The sequence below is a fragment of the Dermacentor andersoni genome, chromosome 1, assembly GCF_023375885.2.
Source record: "Dermacentor andersoni chromosome 1, qqDerAnde1_hic_scaffold, whole genome shotgun sequence".
Taxonomy (NCBI): domain Eukaryota; kingdom Metazoa; phylum Arthropoda; class Arachnida; order Ixodida; family Ixodidae; genus Dermacentor; species Dermacentor andersoni.
The window spans coordinates 53,716,443-53,741,851 of record NC_092814.1 but is presented as its reverse complement, the minus strand read 5'-3'; the positions used below and the strand labels follow the sequence as shown (position 1 = coordinate 53,741,851).

At 45.6% G+C, this 25,409-nt stretch overlaps 1 protein-coding gene across 2 annotated transcripts in view; it reads left to right on the top strand.

Annotated features, from left to right (window-relative positions):
* Pstk (Phosphoseryl tRNA kinase) overlaps positions 1-25,179 on the top strand; it is a 48,743-nt gene extending 23,564 nt beyond the window's left edge. For both annotated transcript variants that reach the window (XM_050193435.3, XM_055061492.2), the window contains exons 4-5: positions 24,560-24,717; positions 24,873-25,179. In XM_050193435.3, the coding sequence (XP_050049392.1) occupies positions 24,560-24,717; positions 24,873-25,042 (328 nt within the window). In that variant the 3' untranslated portion in view covers positions 25,043-25,179. The remainder of the gene's footprint in view (positions 1-24,559; positions 24,718-24,872) is intronic.
* Positions 25,180-25,409: the final 230 nt, after the last annotated feature.

The window sequence follows — 25,409 nt, the reverse complement described above, 5'->3', positions numbered from 1 at the left end:
ACTCATAACTATTTGCTCCATATACATACCGCCTGATGAACGGTTTGACGCAGCAGAATTTGAAAAGTTGACTGACCAGCTTCCCGAACCCTATATAGTAATCGGAGACTTCAATGCTCACAGCAGATTCTGGGGTGACTCAAGATGTGATGCGAGAGAACGGGCAATAGAAAACTTCCTTCTTTCTTCTGCAGCCTGTCTATTTAACAAGGCAGAGCCAACCTTTTACAGTTCCACACACAACACGTATTCATGTATAGATTTAGCCATAGGGTCAGCATCACGTCTTCCATACCTGGAATGGAGAGTTATCAGTAATCCATATGGGAGCGATCATTTCCCAACACTCCTAGAAACAACAAAGTAGCACGATGGGCCAGCTTACCCCAAAAAGTGGAAACTTCATAGTGCAGACTGGTCAAAATTTAGAAACATAAGTAAACTGCCCCTGGAAGATGTGGAGCACCTAGGTGTAGAGGAACTGACCACCTACATCACCGAACATATCCTCTGTTCTGCTAAAAACTGCATACCTCAGTCCTGCACAGATAAAGTCAATCTGAAACCGTGGTGGAACAAAGACTGTGAAACCGCAAAGAAACGCCAGAACAGAGCATGGAGTAGATTTTCACGCTACCCAACTACAGAAAATCTTATAGAATTTAAGCGGTGCAAAGCAAATGGCCGCCGTATCCGCCGAATATCCAAAAGGGAAAGCTGGACACGCTACGTATCATCAATAAATTCATACACAGATGTTAGCAAAGTATACAGCAGGGTGCGTAAACTAAAAGGACAACGTCCAAATCCTTTTCCTCTCATCCCTGGCTCTGGCGATACAATAGAAGATCAAGCAAACACTCTTGGTGAGCACTTTTAGAGCGTATCAAGCTCCGAAAATTATACTGAAAAGTTCTTACACCATAAAAAAATAGCTGAAAATGTTCCTCCGCGTCCAGAGAAGTCATCAGAAGGATACAACAAACCACTAACATTACATGAACTAAAGCTTGCCCTAGGCTCTTGTGGCAGCTCGGCTCCAGGCTCTGACACAATAACTTATGAAATAATCAACAATCTGCCTGGAGAGACCCTAACCTGCATCTTAGGTCTATACAATAAAATTTTTGCAACTGGTCATATACCTTCATCTTGGAAGGAGGCAATAGTCCTGCCAGTACTGAAACACGGCAAAGACCCTACCTTAGTTAACAATTACAGACCAATTGCACTCACTAGCTGTTTACTTAAAGTATTTGAAAAAATGATTAACCGTCGTCTTGTGTTCTTTTTAGAATATAATAGTATCTTGGACCCTCACCAATCTGGCTACCGAAGAGCAAGGTCTAGAACTGATAATCTTGTTCTCCTTGAGTCATATATGTGATGCATTTGTACACAGCCAATACTGCCTATCTGTATTCTTTGATCTTGAGAAGGCACATGATACTGCCTGGCGATACGGTATTCTGCAAGACCTGTCGTCCTATGGAATTTGTGGTTATATGCTGAACATCTTCCAAAATTACCTATCTGAAAAGAAATTCCGCATAAGAATTGGCAATGTACTATCACGCACTTTTGTTCAAGAAAACGGCGTACCACAGGGAGGAGTGCTAAGTTGCACACTTTTCCTAACTAAAATGAACTCTCTCCGCTCTGCTATGCCACCCACGGTGTCTTATTCTGTCAATGTGGACGACATTCAAGTCAGTTTTAAATCTTGCAATCTGTCCATATGTGAACGCCAGATACAGTTAAGTGTTAATCGGCTTGCGAAATGGGCCGACGAAAACGGGTTCCGATTCAGTGCAGAGAAGACTACCTGTGTGCTGTTTTCCAGACGAAGAGGGACATGTCCTGACCCAAGCATTACGATGAATGGGAGAAGCCTGGTAATTGGAAAAGAACAAAAATTTCTGGCCGTAATCTTCGATTGTAAGCTAACATTCATGCAGCATATAAAACAGTTGAAGCTCAAATGTCTTAAAACCATGAACCTTTTAAAGATTTTATCTCACCAGTCGTGGGGAACAGATAGGTATTGCCTGCTATCTCTTTTTAAAAGCCTTGTGTTGTCACGCATAGACTATGGATGTATTATTTACCAGTCAGCTTCGAAGACAACACTTAAGCTACTCGATCCTGTCTATCACTTAGGTATCCGCCTAGCACTTGGTGCCTTTCGTACGAGCCCCGTCCAAAGTCTATATGCAGAATCGGATCAGTGGCCGCTGGATTATCAACTTACATATCTGGGAATCACGTATGCAATAAGAACCTTGTCGCTAAAACAACATCCATGCAAAGCACTCATAAGTGATCAGTCCACAAATCAGTTGTATTTAAACAGGCCTTCACAAGCTCCGCCATTCCCGTTAGCAGTAAAATCTGTTGCGGAAAAACTCTGAGTCGTTTTCACAGATCTGCAGGAAAGCGACTACGCTGAACCCATCCCACCTTGGGAGCAATGTACACTTACCTGTGACTTGTCCTTTAGAGAACTTAACAAAAAGAGTTGTCCAAGTGCCCTCATCCAGCAACATTTCTTGGCCCTTGAAGACAAGTATAGATCGATGGCATTTTTCACTGACGCTTCAAAGTCTACAACTTCGGTATCATGTGCAGCCCATGGCCCAAACTTCTCCAACACTAAAACCTTGCACACCCATAGCAGCATTTTTACAGCTGAAGCGTACGGTATCCTGGTCACTGTTGAGTACATAGTACAGCACAAGATACAAAAGTCTATAATATACACAGATTCCCTAAGCGTTTTGATAGCCCTGTCCTGCAGCAAAGCAAGCCGAAACCCTGTAATCCACCAGCTCCTCAAACACATTCACGCAGCGTATAAACAAAACCTTGCTATTGTTGTATGCTGAGTGCCAGGCCACTCTGGGATCGCAGGCAATGAAATGGCGGACAAAAATGCTGGACAAGCGGCTCATAGGGATACAATTGATGTAAGCTGGGTACCTGGTGTGGATATGAAACCTGTGGTACAAATGGCGCTCCGTAATCATTGGCAAACTGAATGGGACAAGGAAGCTGAAAATAAGCTGCACCTGTTTAAACCGCAGTTAACCAAATCCTTTCCACTGAAGCTTGATAGACACACCGAAGTCACCCTGGCACGACTCAGAATAGGACACACTTATGGCACACACAAATACCTCTTGACAGCAACTGACCCACCGACGTGCACACACTGCGGTGAGAACCTAACCGTCCTACATGTCCTCATTCAATGTCCTGAACTTCAACACCGATTGGCTCATTTTAGAGAACTCTACTCACACCATATACCCCCCCATCCCTCGATGATCTTATCAGAGGATGCACTTTTTAACTTTAAAAGAGTGCTTAATTATCTTGCAGAAGTTAACTTTCTCGACATCATCTCATACCATCCTAACCTTCAGATTGTGCCTCACAGGTGAGGCACAATCTGATGCACAAAAGCATGTCTGAGCTCTTGCACTTCTTGCGTAGGCAAGGATTATACAGCAAGGGACTCGGGCAATCTGCTATAATTTACTATGTGTGCTCATAACCAATGCATTTAAGGCTTTATATTTATCTTCGTAGGTATTTTAGAATTCATTCACTAGTATTTATAGATTTGTCTTACGTGTAGGCCTCTATACAGCCTCTACGTCATAGCCCTAAACTCACAATTTTACTAAACCAAAACACATGTCATGGCGCTCTTTGGCCTTAGATGCCCTTGCGCCAATAAACTTCAATCATCATCATCATCGCCGACCATATCGAGTTTCTGCTTCAGAGCGTAACATTATTCGAGATAAAGTGAACCAGATGCTTGCTGAAGGCATTGTTGAACCTTCGTCGAGCTCTTGGGCGTCGCCCGTGGTGCTTATTAAAAAGAAAGATGACACATGGCGTTTCTGCATAGATTATCGTCATCTAAACCGCATTATCAAGAAAGACGTCTAGCCCTTGCCTCGCATTGATGATGCCTTCGATCGTCTTCACGGTGCCAACTACTTTTTATCAATAGACCTTGGGTTGGGTATTGGCAAATTTCTGTGGATGAAAAAGACCAAGAGAGGACCACGTTCATCGCCCCTGATGGTCTATATCAATTCAAAGTTATGCCGTTCGGTCTATGCAACGCCCCAGCAACATTTGAAAGTATGATGGACTCTTTGCTTCAAGGCTTCAAATGGTCAACATGCCTTTGCTACCTAGACGACGTTCTAGTATTTTCTCTTACCTTAAGCGCTTATCAGCTCTTCTTCAAGTCTTTCGCGAGGCTGGGCTTCAACTAAATTCATTGAAGTGTCACTTCGATGAATTTCATGCTGTCGCGTCTTTTACTGTACCTCAGTCTGTCAAGGACGTCCGAAGTTTTGTAGGACTCTGCTCCTACTTCCGACTTCGCAGTGATTGCCCGACCACTTACTGACCTTCTGAAGAAGGACGGGCCATTTACGTGGGGCCCCGCTGAAACTGCCACATTTGCCACCCTCACCAACATTCTCACCACGCCACCTATGCTGGCCCACTTTGACCCGTCTTCTCCTACAGAGGTGCGTACCGATGCCAGTGGTCACGGTATCGGAGCCGTCTTAGCCCAGCGCAAACAAGGTCAAGATCGTGTTATCGCCTACGCTAGCCACCTCCTTACACCAGCGGAGCGCAACTATTCGATTACAGATCGTGAATGTCTGGCTCTCGTCTGGGTGGTTTCCAAATTCCGCCCGTACTTGTATTGCACGCACTTCTCTGTAATCACGGGCCACCACGTGCTCTGCTGGCTTTCCTTACTCAAGGATCTTACTGGCCGGCTTGTTCGCTGGGCTCTGCGGCTGCAAGAATATTCCTATGCAGTAGTGTACAAGTCGGGCCGATTACATCAAGACGCAGACTGTTTATCACGCTATCCAGTGGACGAACCACCCTCCGACCCTGACCCCGATGTCGACGCTTGCATTTTCTCTGTCTCTCAGCTGCTACACGTTGCCACTGAGCAGCGCCATGATGCCACCTTGCGCGCCATCATTGATGGTTTGGAATCTTCGCCTTCTGATTCTTCCCTTCACCTGTTTGTTCTCCGGGATGGTGTGTTATACCGCCACAATGTACGCCCCGACAGTCCTGCCCTACTCCTCGTCATTCCTAAGCACCTCCGGTCAGCTGTTCTCCACGAACTTCACGATTTACCAACGGCAGGTCACCTTGGTGTCTCCCGCACCTACGACTGGATTCTCAGACGCTTCATTTGGCCAGGCCTTGCCCACTCCGTCCGGAAATACGTTGTGGCGTGTGAGAAATGCCAGTGCCGAAAAACACCATCGACATTCCCTGCCTGGTGTCTTCAACCGTTCGACATTCCTTTGGAGCCGTTCTTTCGCATTGGCTTGGACTTAGTTGGCCCTTTCCCTCTATCCATGTCTTGCAACAAGTGGGTCACTGTGGCGACAGATTACGCCACGCGCTACGCCATCACCAAAGCGCTTGCAATAAGCTGCGCCACAGATGTCGCCGATTTTCTTTTATGCGACGTGATTCTGCAGCATGGTGCTCCAAACCAACTGCTCACTGACCGTGGTCGGACGTTTCTTTCTAGAGTCATCGCCGACATCCTGCAGTCCTGCTCAACCAAGCACAAATTGACTACGTCTTACCATCCACAGACTAATGGTCTCACAGAGCATCTGAATCGCACCGTAACAGACATGCTTTCAAAGTATGTCTCGTCCGACCATACTGATTGGGACCTTGCCCTACCCTATGTCACTTTTGCATATAATTCTTCGCGTCATGACACTGCCGGTTATTCCCCATTGTTTCTGTTGTTCGGCCGAGAACCCACATTGCCACTGGACGCGTCCCTTCCATCCGCCGCAGCAGACACCAGCGAGTATGTGCTTGACGCCATCACCAGAGCAGCCCAAGCACGCGAAATTGCCCGCGCTCGCCTCCTGACCTCCCAAGGGAAGCAACGGCATTTGTACGACCACCAACACAGAGACGTCCACTTTTCGCCTGGATCTCTGGTACTCCTGTGGTCTCTGAATCATCATATTGGCCTGTCAGAAAAACACCTGTCTCGGTACAGAGGCCCATATCGAGTGCTGCGTTCCGTGACTCCAGTTACGTACAAAATCGCTCCAGTCAGTACCAGTGCCTCATCTGTCCCGAATTCCACTGACGTGCATGTCACACGCCTCAAACCATACTACTCTCCTGTTATCACCGATATTTAGATGTTTCTTGTGGATGATGCATGCGGGCGCCTTGACGAAGACGACGAACGCTCTCTGGCTCTCGAGCTGTCGGCTGAACTGGCCAGCGCTGCAGTTATCCTTTATAAATATACTTTGTACATAGTCTCCAGTTATTAATCCTTCGTTCGCGTAAAACTATAAATGAAGAAAATGAGAGTATGACGTACACTGAATTAGCACAGTATATTTCTCTGACGTTTCAGCTGGTGGACCAGCCTTTGACAAAGGCTGGTCCACCAGCCGAAACATCAGTGAAATATACTGTGCTATTTCAACGTACGTCGTACTCTCTTTTTCTTCATTTTGCTACCGGGGCCAGTGTGATTTCCTCAGCCACAATAATATATATATGTATTATGTTGCAAGGGCACAATACGGTCAACTAATCCTTAATGATTAGCTGGCCTAACTCAACAATGCGGTCAGCTAATCCCCTTCTGTACTTCATGCAGATTGTCGTCACTCTCCAGGTACCAGTGGGACATGACACACTGATATGCGCAAGATGTGGCGAGACAGTGCAGCTTTCTGGTGCAATCAACCAGCATGTGTCATTGATGATACTGAACCTTGATAGGGCAGCTTTCATCTTGGAGCGACGAGTGTCAGCGACAACCACGCAGAATCAAGACATCGGATGGATTTCCTTCATGGCAACATGCACATGCATGCCTATAAATGCTGGCAGCACTTGACTGTGGGCCGAAGGGCATGGGGGCAACTCAACGATGCGGTCAGATAATCCCCTTCTGTACTTCACGCTGATTGTCGTCGCTCTCCTGCTACCAGTGGGACATGACACACCAATATGCACAAGACGTGGCGATCCAGTGCAGCTTGCTGGCACAATCAACCAGCACACGTCATTGATGATACTGAACCTTGATGGGGCAGCTTTCATCTTGGAGCAACCAGTATCAGTGACAACCATGCAGAATCAAGACACCGGATGGATTCCCCTGGTGGCAACTTCACATGCATGCCTATAAGTGCTGGCAGCACTCGACTGTGGGCCAATAGGTATGGCAGCAACTAAACGATGCGGACGGCTAATCCCCTATTGTACTTCATGCAGGTGAGCCAGCGTTATGGAAAATGCTTTCGCTCTAATGACCCATTTTTTATTTTGCTGCCATGCCCAAAGCTCATTTCCTTGCTAATAACCAACCTTGTAGACTGTGCTGAAGATTTGCTTCTGTTGTCTGGTGATGTAGGAACTAATCCCGGTCCTGACCTCAACCAGTTTGCTAAGCAACTGCAAAGTATTGCAGATGATTTAAAAGAGATAAAAGAAGAGCACCTTACTCCTGTCAATTTGCAGCTAGCTAACATTAGTGCTCTAGACAATAAAATAGCAAACTGTGTTGCATAATTGAAATAACTAACCTTCAGAAAGTAGTACACACGCCCGAACTGCAGATCGATGATCTTGAGAATCGATTTAGATGAAACAACTCCATTATTTATGGTGTACCGGAAAGTGAAAAAGAAAACAGTGAACGACAATATTATCGGAACCGTCCTCAAAACTGAGCCAGTGGCCATAGAAAGAAGGATACATAGATTAGGAAAGCCTAAAGCTAACAAAAGCAGACCAATAATTCTATGGCTTGCTGATCATCACTACCAACTAGTGGTTTTGCAGAATTGCTACAAGCTGAAGAGGAGCAGTTACTCTGTCAGTGAAGATTTCTCAGCTAGAATTCGTAACATGAGGAAGAAACTATGAAACTATGGCAAAACAAGAAAGGAAGTGGGAGAAAAAGTGACCCTAAATTATGACGAACTTTGGATTAATGGTGAAATATTTTCCTGTGACGATGAAAAGAATGAAGTGGTTACCGTCAGCTGCGATGTCAACACTTCTGCAAAATAAAAAAATGGCCCCGCCAAAAACAGAACTAACCTGCATAAATCTAAATGCGTGTAGTCTTCAGAACAAATCACATTTGCTTGAATCTTTATTACTGGAACTAGAACCCGACTTCGTAGCAATTACTGAAACCTGGCTAACAAGTGACATTGATGATCAGGAAATAAGGAGCCCAAACTACGCGGTAATGCGGAAAGACCAGCCCACACGTGGTGGCGGCGTAGCTATTTTAATTGGCAAAAAGCTATCTTTCAAAGTTCTTCCAGATATTGAAAGCATAGAAGCAATATTTTGCAAACTGCTGATGAGTTCATGCGCTATCACTGTGGGCTGTGTATATCGCAGCCTATTGGCTTACAGTGACGCCATTACTTCACTTTGTAACTATATGCAGCGTCATGTATCAAATACCAGACTAAACCTTCTTGATGATTTTAACATGCCAGAAATACATTGGAAACGCATGCATTTCAAGTCCACTGATTCTCACTTAATCTGTGATTTAATTCTCAATTTCAACTTACATCAAATAGTGATTCAGCCCACACGAGTGCAAGCATTATTGTCTAACATTATTTATTTAATTTTTCTAAGCGATCATTTCCCATATCACAGTACTAAAATAGAAATTATGCCGGGCATCTCGGACCATCAGTTGATCTTCTGCACTGCAACTGTGATGGAAGTGGGATTTCATGAGCAGTCATCGCTTTTATATTGTTACGTGTAGCTGGAGCCCAATACTATATACAATTTATTTACAAGGAAGCTAACGGAAGGCCAAAATGGCGACGCTATATCAAGCGGGCCCACGTCGTCTTCTTCCTCCTCAGTGCAGCCTCACTGTGGCGGCTGTTCCGTAGCATCACCCCCGGCAGTAGAAGCACCGTCCCGGTGCTTAATCTACACATCCGCGGTGAAAGGTGTCTGGTATGGCTTTAGTCTCGCCACGTGAACGATGTCACTTGCAGCCAACGATGACGCTCACAGGTCGGCGGGGATGACTTCATACGTGACATCGGTCACTTGTCGCACCACACGGTATGGGCCAGTGTAGCGCGACAGCAGCTTTTCGGAAAGGCCCACACGTCGAATGGGTGACCAGAGAAGCACCAAAGAACCCGGAGTAAAGTGCACGTCGCGATGGTGGCAATCATAGAGGCGTCTCTGATGCTCCTGTGAGGCCTCGAGACGGGTGCGGGCGAGCTGGCGCGCGTGGTGGGCGTGGTGGGCGTGTGCGATTGTGTCGCGGGCGTATTCAGTGGTTGAACGTGTGGCCGAGGGCAACGCAGGTTCTCGGCCGTATAGGAGATAGAATGGTGAATAGACGGCAGTGTCGTGGCGCGATGAATTATACGCGAACGTCACATATGGTAAGTGAAGATCCCAGTCGTGGTGGTCGGTCGCAACATACTTTGAAAGCATGTCGGTGATGGTCCGGTTGAGGCGCTCCGTGAGGCCGTTGGTCTGTGGGTGGTAGGACGTGCTGAACTTGTGCTTTGTCGAGCAGGAGCGGAGGATGTCCTCGACGACTGCCGACAGAAAGCTGCGGCCACGGTCAGTGAGTAATAGGCGTAGAGCACCGTGCACTACAATGATGTCATAGAGCAGAAAGTCAGCAATGTCAGTAGCACAACTTCTCGGAAGGGCTCTGGTGATTGCGTACCGCGTAGCATAATCAGTAGCGACGGCGACCCATTTATTTCCGGAGCCCGAGAGAGGAAACGGTCCAAGAAGGTCTAGACCAACACGGAAAAAGGGTTCCGGTGGGATGTCGATCGGCTGGAGACATCCAGCTGGAGGTGTGGAGGGCTTCTTCCCGCGCTGACAGGGCTCACAAGTGGCAACATAGCGCCGCACGGAGCGGGCGAGACCCGGCCAAAAGAATCGACGGCGTACACGGTTGTATGTGCGCGAGACGCCCAAGTGTCCAGCCAAGGGAGCGTCGTGAAGTTGTTGGAGGACAGTCGAACGCAGGTGTGATGGAATTACGAGCAGAAGGTCAAGGCCGTGTGGATCGAGATTGCGGCGGTATAATTTCCCCTCCTTAAGGAGAAACATCCGGAGAGAGGCGTCGCCAGGCGTTGACTCCAGATGGTCGATGAGGGCTCGTAATGAAGGATCGTGGCGTTGCTTGTTACCGATTTCAAGCAATTGGGACACAGAGAAAACGCAAGCGATGGCGTCCGCATCAGCCGGTTTGTCGACGGGGTAGTGGGACAAACAATCGGCATCCTGGTGCAAGCGTCCCGTCTTATATACCACGGAGAAGGTATATTCTTGCAGGCGTAACGCCAAGCGAGCGAGTCGTCCCGTGGGGTCCTTGAGCGAGAATAGCCAGCAGAGCGCGTGGTGATCAGTGATGACACAGAAGGGGCGTCCGTACAAGTATGGACGAAACTTCGCAACAGCCCACACAAGAGCGAGGCACTCGCGCTCTGTGATTGAATAATTGCTCTCAGCGGGTGATAGAAGTCGGCTGGCATAGGCTATAATGCGATCATGTCCACGCTGGCGTTGTGCTAACACTGCTCCTATGCCGTGACCACTGGCATCAGTTCGAACTTCCGTTGAGGCAGACGGGTCAAAGTGGGCCAGAATTGAAGGCGTGGTAAGGAGAGTAGTGAGCTGCGAAAAAGACACGGCATGGTCAGGTCCCCAAGGAAATGGGGCGTCTTTCTTCAAGAGATCGGTAAGAGGACGTGCGATGGTCGCAAATTCCTTCACAAAGCGTCGGAAGTAAGAGCACAGCCCTACGAAACTACGAACGTCCTTGGTAGACTTCGCAACAGGAAAGTTCGTAACGGCGCGAATTTTGTCCAGATCAGGTTGCACGCCTCTGGCGTCCACGAGGTGTCCAAGGACGGTGATTTGGCGGCGAGCGGAGTGACATTTTGACGAATTCAACTGGAGACCGGCACAGCGGAACACGTTAAGCATCTCTGAAAGACGGTCTAGATGCGTGTCAAATGTGGGCGAATAAACGATGACGTCGTCCAGATAGCACAAACAGGTGGACCACTTGAATCCCCTGAAGCAGAGTCCATCATTCGTTCGAAGGTGGCGGGCGCGTTACAAAGACCGAAAGGCATCACCTTGAACTGATAAAGGCCGTCAGGGGTAATAAATGCAGTCTTCTCTCGATCCATGTCGCTGACGGATATCTGCCAGTAGCCGGACCGTAAGTCGATAGAAGAAAAATAGGTGGCACCGTACAAGCAGTCTAGAGCGTCATCAATACGTGGCAAAGGGTAGACGTCCTTTTTTGTGATTTTTGTTCAGGTGGCGATAATCTACACAAAAATGCCACGTTCCATCCTTCTTTTTGACAAGCACGACGGGAGAAGCCCAGAGACTACAGGAAGGCTCTATAATGTCCTTTGCAAGCATCTTTTTGACTTCCTGTTGGATAACAGCTCGTTCGGACGCAGAAACACGATATGGACGTTGGTGAATAGGGTTCGCATCGCCAGTGTTTATGCGATGAGTCACGACGGACGTTTGACCTAAGGGTCGATTGTCAAAGTAAAAAATGTCGCGATAGCCGTCAAGAACGCGGCAAAGGGCTTCAGCTTGAACAGGTGTAAGGTCAGAGGAAACCATCTTCTCAATGTCGACGTCAGTACCGTGCGATGACGTCACGGTATGGGCTGAGCTGTAACGATCTTCCACTGTGAATGGCTCGATGTCATCATCGTGCAAAGCGCTAATTATAGCCAATGAAATCCCCTGAGGCAGAACTTGCGCGGTTAGCGCGAAATTGACAAGGGGAAGGCCAGTAATTGTCAGCACAGTGTGCGGCACGGTAACACCATGTGTAAGTATAACTGCCGGAATAGGTGCGACCACGTAATTACTGTCAGGTACAGCTGGTGAGGACAACAAGTCGACGTGCGTCACAGATTGAGGCGGTAAGCGAATAAAATCCATGCAGCTCAAACGGCTTGGAGGCGGGTCCACAGGGTCGGCAAGAAGAGGCAAGTCAAGGCGAAGTGAGCCGGCCGAACAGTCAATGAGGGCCGAATGATTGGCAAGGAAATCCAGACCGAGAATGAGTTCGTGAGGGCAATGCTCGATGACGGTGAAAAGAACGACGGTGTGTCTCAGCAATGGTGAGTCGGGCAGAGCACATGCCAACAATAGCGACAGTCCCTTCGTCGTCGACTTGTACAAATCGGTTCGGGGCGGGCGTCAGAACTTTCTTGAGCCGATGGCGAAGAGCAGCACTCATAATTGACGCATGCGCCCCGGTGTCAATCAACACGCACACAGGAACATTGTCGACGAGAACATCCAAAAGATTCTTGTTCATGGGTAAGGTGAAGCGAGGATATTGAGCCAATGTCGTCTTTGCAGCTTCACCTCCAGAAGCTGCACTGTCTAGTTTTCTGGTCGGGGGTGCGGCGAGTAGGTCGGAGAAGGAGCACGGTGTGACGGGGGCGAACGAGATTGACGACGGGAGGGAGAAGGCGAGCGGGAGTAGCGGGGTCGTGTCAAAGTTGTCGCAGGGTCAGATGATGGAGCGGGCATAGAAGGGGCGAAGGAAAAGGACGCGCTAGAGGGGCAAGGGTGGTAACCAGGAGAATAGCGTATTGGAGAAGTCCAGCGGCTGCGGCAGTGGCGAGCGACATGTCCAATGCGTCGGCAGTTAAAACAGATCGGCTTGTCGTCCACGGTTCGCCATTTGGAGGGGTTGCGCTGTCCGTAAGAGGAGTAAGAAGAACGCGGTGGGGACGTGTGTGGAGAAAGAGGTTCCGAGCATATGGAACGAATGGATTGCAGGCCGACGTTGGACAACTCTTGACGGAGGACGGCCTGGATCAAGGAGATTGTCACCGGAGAATGATCAGGTGACGTGAATGAAGGGGCCGCCGGTTGTGCCGCTTTCACCTCACGACGAATGATGCGGGTCAAGTTGTCACATCGTGACGGCTGGTGGAAGAGGTCGTCACAGGATGACGTAGCAGCTGTGTTGGGAAGTCGCGTGATGTGCTGGGATACCCGGCGGCTTTTAGCATGCTCGAGACGGCGGCACTCCTTGAGGATCGCATCGATGCTGGTGACGTTCGTAAACACCAGTAAATTGAAGGCGTTGTCAGCAATGCCTTTGAGGACGTGATTAACCTTATCGTCCTCAGACATGGTCGGGTCAGCCTTGGCACAAAGGGCCAAGACGTCGAGAATGTACGACACGTAGGACTCGGTCGACGTCTGTACACGTGTGGTAAGGGCTTTCTTGGCAATGACTTGGCGACCGAACAGATTGCCAAAGAAGTCGCGGAGCTTCTCTTTGAAGAGATCCCAGCTCGAGATCTCCTCTTCGTGAGTCTGGAACCATGCAAGTGGAGCTCCGTCGAGGTAGAAAAGAATGTTCGCAAGCATAATAGTCGGATCCCACCTGTGACTGGTGCTGACACGTTCGTATAAGCGGAGCCAGTCGTCAACATCAGGACTGCCAACTCCGTCGAAAACACCAGGATCCCGAGGGGGAGAGACGGCGACGAAGGTCGGGGCCGCAGGCGGAGACGGTTGCGTAGATGAAGTGCCGCCGGCCGGAGCCGAAGTTGCACTGTCGCCGTTGCGACCGCTGAGAAGCTCCATGACGGGTACGGGGAACGTCCACCTCCACCAAATTAATGTTGCGTGTAGCTGGAGCCCAATACTATATACAATTTATTTACAAGGAAGCTAACGGAAGGCCAAAATGGCGATGCTGTATCAAGTGGGCCCACGTCGTCTTCTTCCTCCTCAGTTGCAGCCTCACTGTGGCGGCTGTTCCGTAGCAATATCCTGATTTCAGCCATGCCAATGGTACAAGTATAATCGACTGTCTTTCTTTCGAGTATGATTCTTTTATAGTGCTTTCGCATAACTTACCCGCTGATATCGGAACGTTGTGGAGTAGATTTACAGAACTCGTGACGTCATGCATAAAGAACTACATACCGATCAAGAGAAAAAAAACGAGAAGACTAAATCCCTGGATAATGCTTGATGTAATACATGCAAAGCGAAAGGTAAAGCGATTAAGAAAAAAGCTGAACCAACAAGTCTAACTAGAAATGATCTTGCAGTAGGCGTTAATCATATGAGGTGTAATCTAAAAGATGCTAATAACAATTACTTTACAAAGATTCTTCCCAAATTTATGAAAAATGCTCCAAATAAATTTTGGAAATATCTGAATCCAAAGAAAAATGATGAGCACACACATTTTTCTGTAAACAACAACGCTCTTGCTAACTCCTTTAACAGTTACTTCCAATCAGTTTTTGCCGTAGGTGATGGAAACATACTGTCCATGGAACCTTCCGACCATACACAAATGAAACCACTAACATTTACTGAGGAAAGAGTGCTTAACTTTTAATTAAACATTGATGCAAAGGGCACGGGTCCTGACAACTTGCCAAACATCTTTCTTAAGAGGTATGCGGAATGGGTAGCTGAATACTTATGCATAATATTTAATGAATCCCTAAAATCTTGCATTATTCCCATAGAGTGGGACACCAAAATAATACCCATACATAAATCAGGCAGCAAAACCATGGTCTCAAACTACAGACCTGTATCGCTAACTAGCTCTGCATGTAAATTACTAGAACATGTAATAATAGGACACATAACCATATCTGGAAGAACAACATATCTTGTCTCCTGTACAGCATGGTTTCCATAAGGGCCTTTCAAGAATTACTCAACTTTTAGAGTTAATACATGATGCAGCCCAGGCTGTTGATAACCACAAATAAATTGATCTTACTTTTTTAGATTTTTCTAAAGTGTTCGACTACGTTTCACACAAAAAACTCATAAATAAATTAGAGATAACACTTGGAGATTGCCTCATAGTTCACTGGATTAAAGACCACTTGAGTAACCGTTCACAGTATGCACAAATATGCAACGCTGCCTCTAGAATAACATGTCACATTAGAATCTATTCGTTATGCTTAATTTCAAGCTATACGCAACGACACTTACTTTCGTTTCTTAGTGCTTTTCTTTTTCATTTCTTTCCCTCTTTTTTTTCTTTCCGTTTTTTTTCTTTTATTTATTTATTTATACCATTTCAGTATTCTTTCTTTTTTTTTTTTTTTCCACGAGCACTGGTTTCTGCCACTCCTTCTATTATTTCTTTCAGAGGCATGATAGCCCACGACCACCAGCAAAACAGGTAATAGAGGGCTGCTGTGCACACCGTTGTCACGCCGGCTGACACACGGGCGTTGACACATGATTGACAGACGGCCGTGTCCCTGGCCTTGTGCACAGCACTCCTTTATTCTCAATTCAACACCCTCGCCGCCAACACACCTTCGCTCGTTGCCTCACCCACCCGCCTTACGCCCCCTCCCCTTTAGAAGAAGCCTACCTATATATACTGCGGCGAGGAAAGCATCTGTCGCCTTGAAGAAGACAAGTCCACTTGTCGAAATGTTGGCTGCTGTTTTCGCCTTGTTCTCGTTTTGCTCATCAACTTGAATTTCCATCTCCCGCCTTCGCCGTGTTTTCCCTGGATCAGTCACATCAGGCGTACCACAGCGTAGCGTTGTAGCCCAAATCTTATTAACAATATTTATTAATGATTTGCCTCTCTCCAATGATGTAAAAATTGGGCTCTTTGCTGACGATCGCATTATTTACCAGAAAATTAATACTCTTGAAGATCACCTCATCCTTAATGGCACGCTAGAAGCTGTACACGAGGGGTGTAAAATATAAGTGGAAAGTTTTCATTTTTCAGGGGGGCTGGGGCTTTCCGAACCTCGTATATATATATATATATATATATATACAGAGTGTTTCAGCTAACTTTAGCTAGAATTTAAAGATGTGACGATGTACTCTAAGATGACACAACTAAATGCATGTTGCTCCCTTTTGTATGTAGTGTGTCACACTATTTTTTGTATTTTTCTTAATTAGATAATTGTTCAAGATTAATTAAGCAACTTCTGAAGCAAAGGATCTAGGAAAAAAATTCCAATTAGAAAGTTGCAGAGCGGCTTGCAAAGCTGCCGAATAAACAGTTTCTGTCTTTCTATCTATTAAGTATTAGTGTTTTTCAGCTTACTGCGGATGCCCGCGAAATACAATAGAACACCACGTGACATGCCCGCATACGTGTCGTGATTGCACTGCGCCCAAGCGTTCCACGCACAAACAAACATAGCATTTAGCCGGGTGTGCTGCCCCTGTGTCTGCTTATCGCTGTCATGAACTGCCGTGAGGGAAGCACATCGCTGGCGTAAATCGCACAGCCAGCGCCTTCGTCACTGCCCTGTTGCCTTTTAAGCGGCAGCACGCCCTGCTAGATGCTATGTTCGTTTTCACGCGGACAGTTTGGGAGCGCTGCAATGATGGCACGCAAGCGGGTATGTCACATGGTATTTTTTTTTATTTCGCATGCATCCACAGTAAGCCAAAAAAAACACTAATACTTAATAGATAGAAAGCCAGAAACAGTCTAATCGGACATTTTGCAAAGAGCTCTGAAACTTTCTAATCAGAATTTCTGGCCCTAACTTCGTTGGTTCTGAAGTTGGTTAATTAATCTTGACTAATTATCTCATTAAGCAGCACGTTACATTAAGCACACATTACAAGCGTGACACATTACATACAAAAGTGAGCAACATGCATTTGGTCGCGTTGCCTTAGAGTGCATCGGCATATTTTTAAACGCTGGCTAAAGTTAGCTGAAACACTCTGTACACACACGCACGCACGCGCGCGCACGCGCATGCACGCACACACTTTAATAACAGTTGCACTTGAAACTTCGTGTGACCTCAAAGAATTGTTCACTAAGTGACGGCCTGATGTGAGCATATACAAGACCTCATAGTAGGAGACAGTTCGATTTCACAGTCTGAGTCCTCTTGCACCACCAAGAATCTGGCATCTCTTGGTGGTGTAATCTTTCTTCGGAAAATTATTGTGTACTTCACTATCACTAATACTGCTTTGCCTTTCCGGAGAAACTGCAGCATCTCACTTTTTTTTTTTGCTGCGCATGGCTGCTGTTGATTCTGATTTTGAGTGAATCCGGCTTGGCCTCATTTCGTTTACTGAGTGAATTATAGAGGATGTGTCCCAACTATCATACAACAAGACTTGTTACTACTGAGATTTAATCAGGTAATTATAATTAATTACCTAACTCTAGAAGAACTGTCATAATTATCGAAGTGTCAATGAGGCATTTGTAGGCACCCCCAAATGACATTTTGATGCGGTGCTTTCAGCGGCGTACTAATTGCGTACAATTTTTTCCGACTGGTAAAGAAACCCCACGAAAAATGAAAAATACCGCATGATTGCGCTCCCACCCGCATCATAAAGCAGCGCCCTCAAATAAGCTGATAGAAAGCAACTGATTTGCCCATCGCACACCCAAAGAGACAGTTCATCACCTTGATAATGGTACGGAAGGAGCACCAAAAGCAGGTTTCGCGGCTTCGCATGCAGCTATTAGTTCCTAAAATTTCTACGTCACATTTATTATCTGTCTCTCAAGACCGACTGATCACATTGATAACAAAAGCTCCTTGATAACATGGCCAAAGCGCCGCTCTGAGCACGCACGAAGCGTGAACAGCAATGCAATAGGCATAGAATGTTTCGAAATCTCGGCTGTGCTCGCACCACATCGAAAGAGTGCACTCGCAGCTCCATTTTGTGCCAGAAATTTGCTTCGGACCTAAGCCAAATTAAAGTGATCGTTTTATTTTTCATGAGAGTGTACACATGCTGCAAAAAGAGGTTCGTGGCAAAAAATAAAAGCGAAATAAACAGAGCAGGAAGCGACCCATGTGTAGAGAAATGGCAAAACAGATGCGTTCAAGAAGGTAAATGTACCACTTCTAAATGTGCCGAATCGGCAATAGGGACGTCTGCAAAAGAGAGAGAGAGAGAAAATTCCACACAGAATCTTCTCTTGGATATATCTGAATGATGCATAAGCATCTCGTAGTACTGACGTGGTGTTTCATGGCATTATGCTGTTGTGTTTCATATAATTGCGAGAACAACTGCAAAGGAACCATGAAACGGAGAAGCACGGTTGCAACAGCGAACTGTTAAGTGAGACCTGCAGGAAATTATGTAGAAGAGGCGAGTAGAAGCAGTGCTCATTGGTGTTATAGACAGCTCACAGCAGATGTAGATGTGGGATCAAATGACCAGGGAGATGTAGCGAATGAAGGAAATATATGCAACATTTATTAGGTACACTGAACTATTATCGACAGTCATCAATCGTGCTCCGGCGGCGGCTACATCTGGTGCAGCCCGTTTGAAAGCGATCTACAAAAGCCGTGGAGTACGGCATGTGCTGCGAGCCCCGTGAGCACTGTGTAGTCGCCGCTTCGTTGACATTGAAGTGAGAAGCAGCACACAGGGGAATTAGCTCGCTGCTGCGGGCGCTATGTTGAAAGCGATCGTCTTACGGGAGTTAATGGAGAATACCTTAGTAACTTGCGATTCGCTGATGATATTGCCTTGCTTAGTAACTCAGGGGACCAGTTGCAGTGCATGCTCACTGACCTGGAGAGGCAAAGCAGAAGGGTGGGTCTAAATATTAATCTGCAGAAAACTAAAATAATGTTTAACAGTCTCGGAAGAGAACAGCAGTTTACGATAGGTAGTGAGGCACTGGAAGTGGTAAGGGAATACGTCTGCTTAGGGCAGGTAGTGACCGCGGACCCGGATCATGAAACTGAAATAATCAGAAGAATAAGAATGGGCTGGGGTGCGTTTGGCAGGCATTCTCAGATCATGAACAGCAGGTTGCCATTATCCCTCAAGAGAAAAGAAGAGAACAGCTGTGTCTTACCAGTACTCACGTACGGGGCAGAAACCTGGAGGCTTACGAAAAGGGTTCTACTTAAATTGCGGACGACGCAATGAGCTATGGAAAGAAGAATGATGGGTGTAACATTAAGGGATAAGAAAAGAGCAGATTGGGTGAGGGAACAAACGCGAGTTAATGACATCTTAGTTGAAATCGAGAAAAAGAAATGGGCATGGGCAGGACATGTAATGAGGAGGGAAGATAACCGATGGTCATTAAGGGTTACGGACTGCATTCCAAGGGAAGGGAAGCGTAGCAGGGGGCCGCAGAAAGTTAGGTGGGCGGATGAGATTAAGATGTTTGCAGGGACCACATTGCCACAATTAGTGCATGACCGGGGTAGTTGGAGAAGTACGTCATGTACTGATGCAAATAAACATCATTGTCATTGTATGGGAGAGGCCTTTGCCCTGCAGTGGGCGTGACCAGGCTGATGATGATGATGATGAATACTGGGCCCACCCGCGGCCGAGGTGAAGCAGGCGTTAAGCGCTCCCCATACGTGGGTCCGTGCTGAAGATATTGCAATACCGGGCCCACCCGCGGCAGAGGTGAAGCAGGCGTTAAGCACTCCCCATACGTGGGTCCATACCGAATGTAGTGCAATGTCGGGCCGACCCGCGGTGGAGGTGAAGCAGGTGTTAAGCACTCCCCATACGTGGGCCCATCCCAAAGATTCCGAAGGGCACGTTATAGGTTCCCGAGTCCACAGGCGTTTGTGCCATTGATCTTGGACCCTTGTTACACTATCACCAGGATCAGCCCACATAATTATTTTTTCTGTTAACGGACGCCGAAAAAAAACTATGCAAGTTAGTCATACACTGTTTTCGCTGTAAAAGGCAGCAACATGTTGACCGCCAAGTAGATTGATTTGTCGGCGCTTTAGGAATGTGTGTGAGGAGTGGTGGCGTGGGCGGATGGGGGGGGGGGGGGGGAGTATGCCACTTAATTTCTGGGAGGGAGGGGGGCCGGGCCCCCACGGGCCCCCCCCTGTGCCTGCATCCAGCCAGTTTCATGCTCGGCTGCTGCTGTGTGCTGGTGCCCGATCTTGCTGATACCACAGAAGTGGAAGACGTGACAGTGGGAATTCGCTGAGAAACTCATCTGCCTCTCCTTCAACGATTTCGTCCACGTAAGCTGTTCAGTCAGTGTGTGATCGAAGATGGGACCGATTTTAGCACCGGTGTAAATCCCGAACCACACATTGAACGACCACTGGTACTGGTGCCGAGTGCACTTTACCCAGTGTGGATTGGAGTCACTTCAAAGTTGTATATGCAAATTTACCTAGCTGTTTCTGTAAATGTTGGCTTCATCTGTGCACATGATGTTGCTCAAAAAAGTCCGGTGACTCATCGGCTTTTGTGAGGACCCAATTAAAAAATTCTAGATGATTCCACAGGACCCTATCTTCCAAGCATTGGTGCAGGTTAAGATGTTACGGGTGAAAGGCGGAGTCATGCAGAATCCCCTAAAGTGATGACTTGGAAATTGGTACCTGGGCCGCGGCCACGTCCCACACGCTAGCATGATGGTTTGAGGTCATAAATGCTAGAACATTCGTGCATAGGCTAGGACTCAAAGATAGAGTTTTCCACCACTGTTTTTGGAAGCTGCCAGTCAGTCAGTGCATTTGGTCTATCACTACACTTCCATGACTGATATATATTTGCAGCCTTCCTCTTGTTGCCATTTGCAGCTCCCAAGGCAAGGATCATGTTTTCCTTCTGCTCATTAGAGAAACACATGGCGACTAGAACAAAACAAAACGCACCTTGAAATATTTTGCACTGATGTTGCCAATTTGCTTTTGTGTTGGTAGGTTTTGTGAAAAAAGAAAAAACATTCATGCACTTCATCGATGTTAAGACAACAGCTATCACAGCGTGTTTCCAACACCAAACACGACGTGTTACTTCTGCCAGGGCGTGGCAGATACATAATGTTTTTCTTTATTTCCTTTATTTCGTTCTAGCTAATTCAGAGGGAGCTTGTTTGAGGGTGCTGCTTTATGATGCAGGTCGGAGTGCGGTCACGTGGTATTTTTCACATTTCACGGGGTTTATTTATCAGTCTGGAAACATTTTTATGCAATTAGTACGTCGCTGAAAATACTGTAATTAGATGTCCCTTGGCTGTGCCTACAAATGCCTCATTGACTGTTTGATAATTAGGATAGTACATCTCGAGTTAGATAAATAATTACAATTACATAAATTAAATCTCAGTAATGAAAAAATTACTGGCAGCTACTCCACGGCACCGGAAACAATACGCACTAGGTCTTCTTCGAGTAATGCAACTTTTTTTTTTAATCTTTGTGCATGGTAGTTAATTGGGACGCCCTGTATGTATTTATGACCTCTGCGTGCAGGTGACGATGTTACCATTCTTTATAAATGTTGTAAGTTATTAGAAGAGTTTTTTTTTTTCATGAGTCGTTAGCATCGCTTACTGGATAGAGAAGCAATACTGAGACATATTATCATTCACGTGCATTTCACATGTCATTGATAAAAGACTTTGCCGAAGGGATCACTGAAGCCTGCAGGTTTATTTAGGGTCAAAAAAATCACGCAAAGCAATTTGAAGTGAGGTGAACATGCAGCAACATATTCATTCTCTAGGCATAGGCCTTTAGAAATAATATTATTGGCTACCTCCTTCTCTTTCAAAAAATATAATAAACTTTGTCCTGTGTGTATATTTAAATAGAATTGTGTATGTGCATAGTGTCTACAGTGGAAATTTAAAACAATGTTGAAGTGAGAAAATATGGATAAGGTAGCCGCCGCTAGTGCTTCTAATGTGCTTGTCCTCCTATTGTCAGGATTTGCAGAAATAAAGCGAAAGTATGAATTAAGAGCCGTGCATGTCCGCGCCAACAGTGATGCAGTAAGCTATTAGCCGCAATAAAATTTTAGCCTAAAAGGTCGAGGCAAGTCAAAAGAATCCTCAAATGATGGGGGTGACAAAACTCTGGTAATGACATTTGAGGTGTGTGTGTGGTGGGGGAGGTGGGCTTCGGCGCCGCCGGGGGGGGGGGGGGGCTCTGCTTTCCTAGAAAACTCTGGACGGGGCTCGGGCCCCGGAGCCTCCCCTATAGTCGGGGCCTGTGGTGTAAAAGCTGGCAAATGTCTCTCAATGTTGGTAAACGTGTTTCCTTGGCAATAACCCGCAAAAAGTACAGGTCTAACTTTTCTTACACTATTGACAACTGTCCCCTGACTAAGGTAATTGGTCACAGGTACTTGGGAATAACAATTTTAAGCTATGTAAGATGGGAGGCTCACATAGATAAGATTACTAGCACAGCCCTGAAGTGACTGTTTGTATTCAAAAGACGTCTTAAACTAGCACCCACCAAATAGCAAACTAAGAGCTTATACAACACTTGTCTGATCTGCACTAGAATATCCTAGTCCTGTCTGGTTCCCTTTTACCCAGCAGCAGGTGAGCAGAATAGAGGCAGTACAAAGAAAAGCAACAAGGTTTATTTTCAATAAGTATAGACTTACAGACTCACCAACACAACTAACTAATAATGCTGGTATCCTAACACCACAAAACCGAACCAAACTAACATGGCCAAAACTGATGCTCCAGTTTCTCCACAACATGATAAAAACTGACACCTCAACCATTATATCTTACTCAAGTGGAAGACCATCTCGTCATAAGCACACCCATACACTAACCGAATACTCTTTCAATACTAATTGCTTCAAATACTCATTTTTCCCTCTAGCAATTATACACTGGAACTCCTTGAAACTCACTGTAACTAACTCATCATTAAACAGGTTTATTAGTATGATTGTCAATTAATTTCTTGCTTCACAAATATCCTCAATGTCATCGTAAAAACATTAAACTTGCTGAGTGTCTAGTCTATGTTGTTGTTATAAATATATTCTTTTTCTTTTGCATCTATATAGATGGTGCAACCAAAACCATTTTTCTAATGTATTGTTCAACTAGCACGGTATAATGTTATGCATGTATGACTCTGTGAAACCAACAGACATTTCATGTACCTTCCCTGCTGTAATCTCTGACGAGATTGGCAGTAATCTTTAAAAGATTATATATATATATATATATATATATATATATATATATATATATATATATATATAATCTTTAAAAGATTATATATATATATATATAGATAGAGAGAGAGAGAGAGATGAAGGAGGGGAAGAAGTGGTAGTTGTTGGTCGAGAACCCCTCCTGCCGAATAAATTTCTGGCTATGCCTCTGACTACCAGTGCTCTAAGCATCCAACTGTAGTAGAGTTTGAGGACTACCGAAGCAGGTTAGAAGGTGTTAGTCAATAGAATACAGCATGTGCTTTTTGGCAAACGGTAGCCTGCAAAATTTGAACCATTCCTGTGTGTTTGATTCGGTGTGATTGTAGCAGACTGATGTGGACGAGTGAAATGGAAGCCAGACTTGAATTGGCATCATATTTGCATAAAAAACAAGTCAGATGATGCCCTACAGTATATGTTGGTTTGTAATGTACAATGCCAACAGTACTGGCCACTTCTGAATACCATTAGAGGCAATCTGCAGAAAGCATTTTAAGTAAATAAATGTTTATGTTGCTCAGGTCTTGAACACATCATTTAATTTCAACATAGTATATGCCTATGTGATGTGTTAAGCTAATTGTATCATTATGATAATTACTGTTTTGCCGAAAATGTTCCCAGGCAAATAATTAAGGTCTTTTGTTTTTGGGTAAAACCCGAGAATTCTAGATTTTTGTACCCTGAAGAAATTTTATGAAAATCAGGTTAAACCCAACTCCTCCCTGAAGCTCCGCCCTTTTGTAAAAGGTAACGAAAAAATGCAGGTGTTACAAAAGCAATGAACATAGGGTTGTCAACCGTCCTAAATTTAGTTGGACAGCCTCGACTTTCGAGTAAATGTTCCGTGTTCTGACTTGACCCAGTCAGGATGGCCAAATATCCTGACTTTTTCTTTTCTTTATCAACCGGATAACAATAAATAGACCAGATTTCCTTTTTATAACACCTGACAGCTCGGTTGAGCATTGTTATCTTTGGTCTTCTGTTGCATTGTTATAAACATAAAGGCAGTGTCATTTTTGTCGTGATTCCAGTTCTGTTGTAGGCCTTAAACATTCACAGTACCTCTATTACTATACCTCTATCCACATTGGTAGCCATATTAGTCAGGACATATACTGCACCTTTCTTGTTGTGAATTGCGATATGGTGGGACTAAAAAAAAATTGTTCAGCTTTGTTGCACGCACACGCTTGCGGCTTCTGGCTCTGAGAGGGTCGGTTTTCACCAGCCGCTTCCTGTTCTCTTCTCAACCCCATCTCTCTATATATGTAATGTTATCTGGAAAAACATTTGCATAGCTAACATGAATGCTTGTTTATTTTACAAGTTGTATTGAATAAATAATTTGGCACTTGAAATCTATTTTCAAGGTTCTTTTGTTTTCCTAATTGCCTTAGCAGGAAAATTGGCAGCACTGTCAAATAACCTTCTTTAAGGCACACTTTGAACTTCTGTTTCCATGTAGGGAGAAAGTAATGGCCATTCTAGAGACTGCATCAAAAGAACCATGGTCACCTGTGGATACTGCAGGTTGCATTACTGAACCAACACCTGCCAGTCAGATTCACATTTGGGACCTACAGCTTCGTGCCATTGTGTCCAAGCTCATCAGGCAAGCACAAGGTGAAGCTACATCAATTTTTTTTAAATGTTATGTGACATACAAGGTCTAGCTGCACATTTCTCAAAACATTAAGATATAAGTTGTCTGCAGTGACTACAATATTCTGTCACTTTTCAAATAGTGCCCTTTGCTGTGGGGTGTTTGCTTTTTGCAGAAAAGTCGTCCAAGTCCGAGCTTCAGGCATGGTGTCTCAGGATTCAGAAGGCTCGCCAGAACGTTCTAGACTACTTAAGAACTCTAGATGTTTATAATGAAAAGGAGGAGCTGAACTTGGAAAGGCTCATGCAAGTACATCTTGACGGCAACACTGAAGGTGCAAGCTGACAATTTGATGCCTCTGATCTTCCCTTTTTCTCTTTTAATTTATGTGTGTGTTTGTGCCGACAAAAGTAGATGTACACAAAGTGGCGTAAATAAAAGTGGCATAATAAAAGTAATAAAAGTCGGTGCATAAGCATTGATCATGTGGGTGCACGGGTTCTTGACCCCCCCCGCCCCCGAACTTGTACAGAGGGAGGCAAAGCCTCACTTGGGCCGGAAACCTTACACCGCCCCAATTACCTGCTGCATTTTTGTAGTGGACAAGTATATTGCTGTATTCTTGTCACATAGTCAAACTCAAGGCACTTCCTCAGGTATACAGGGTGTTTTTTTTATCTGCACTAAATTTTTTAAAGATTGCCTATGGCAG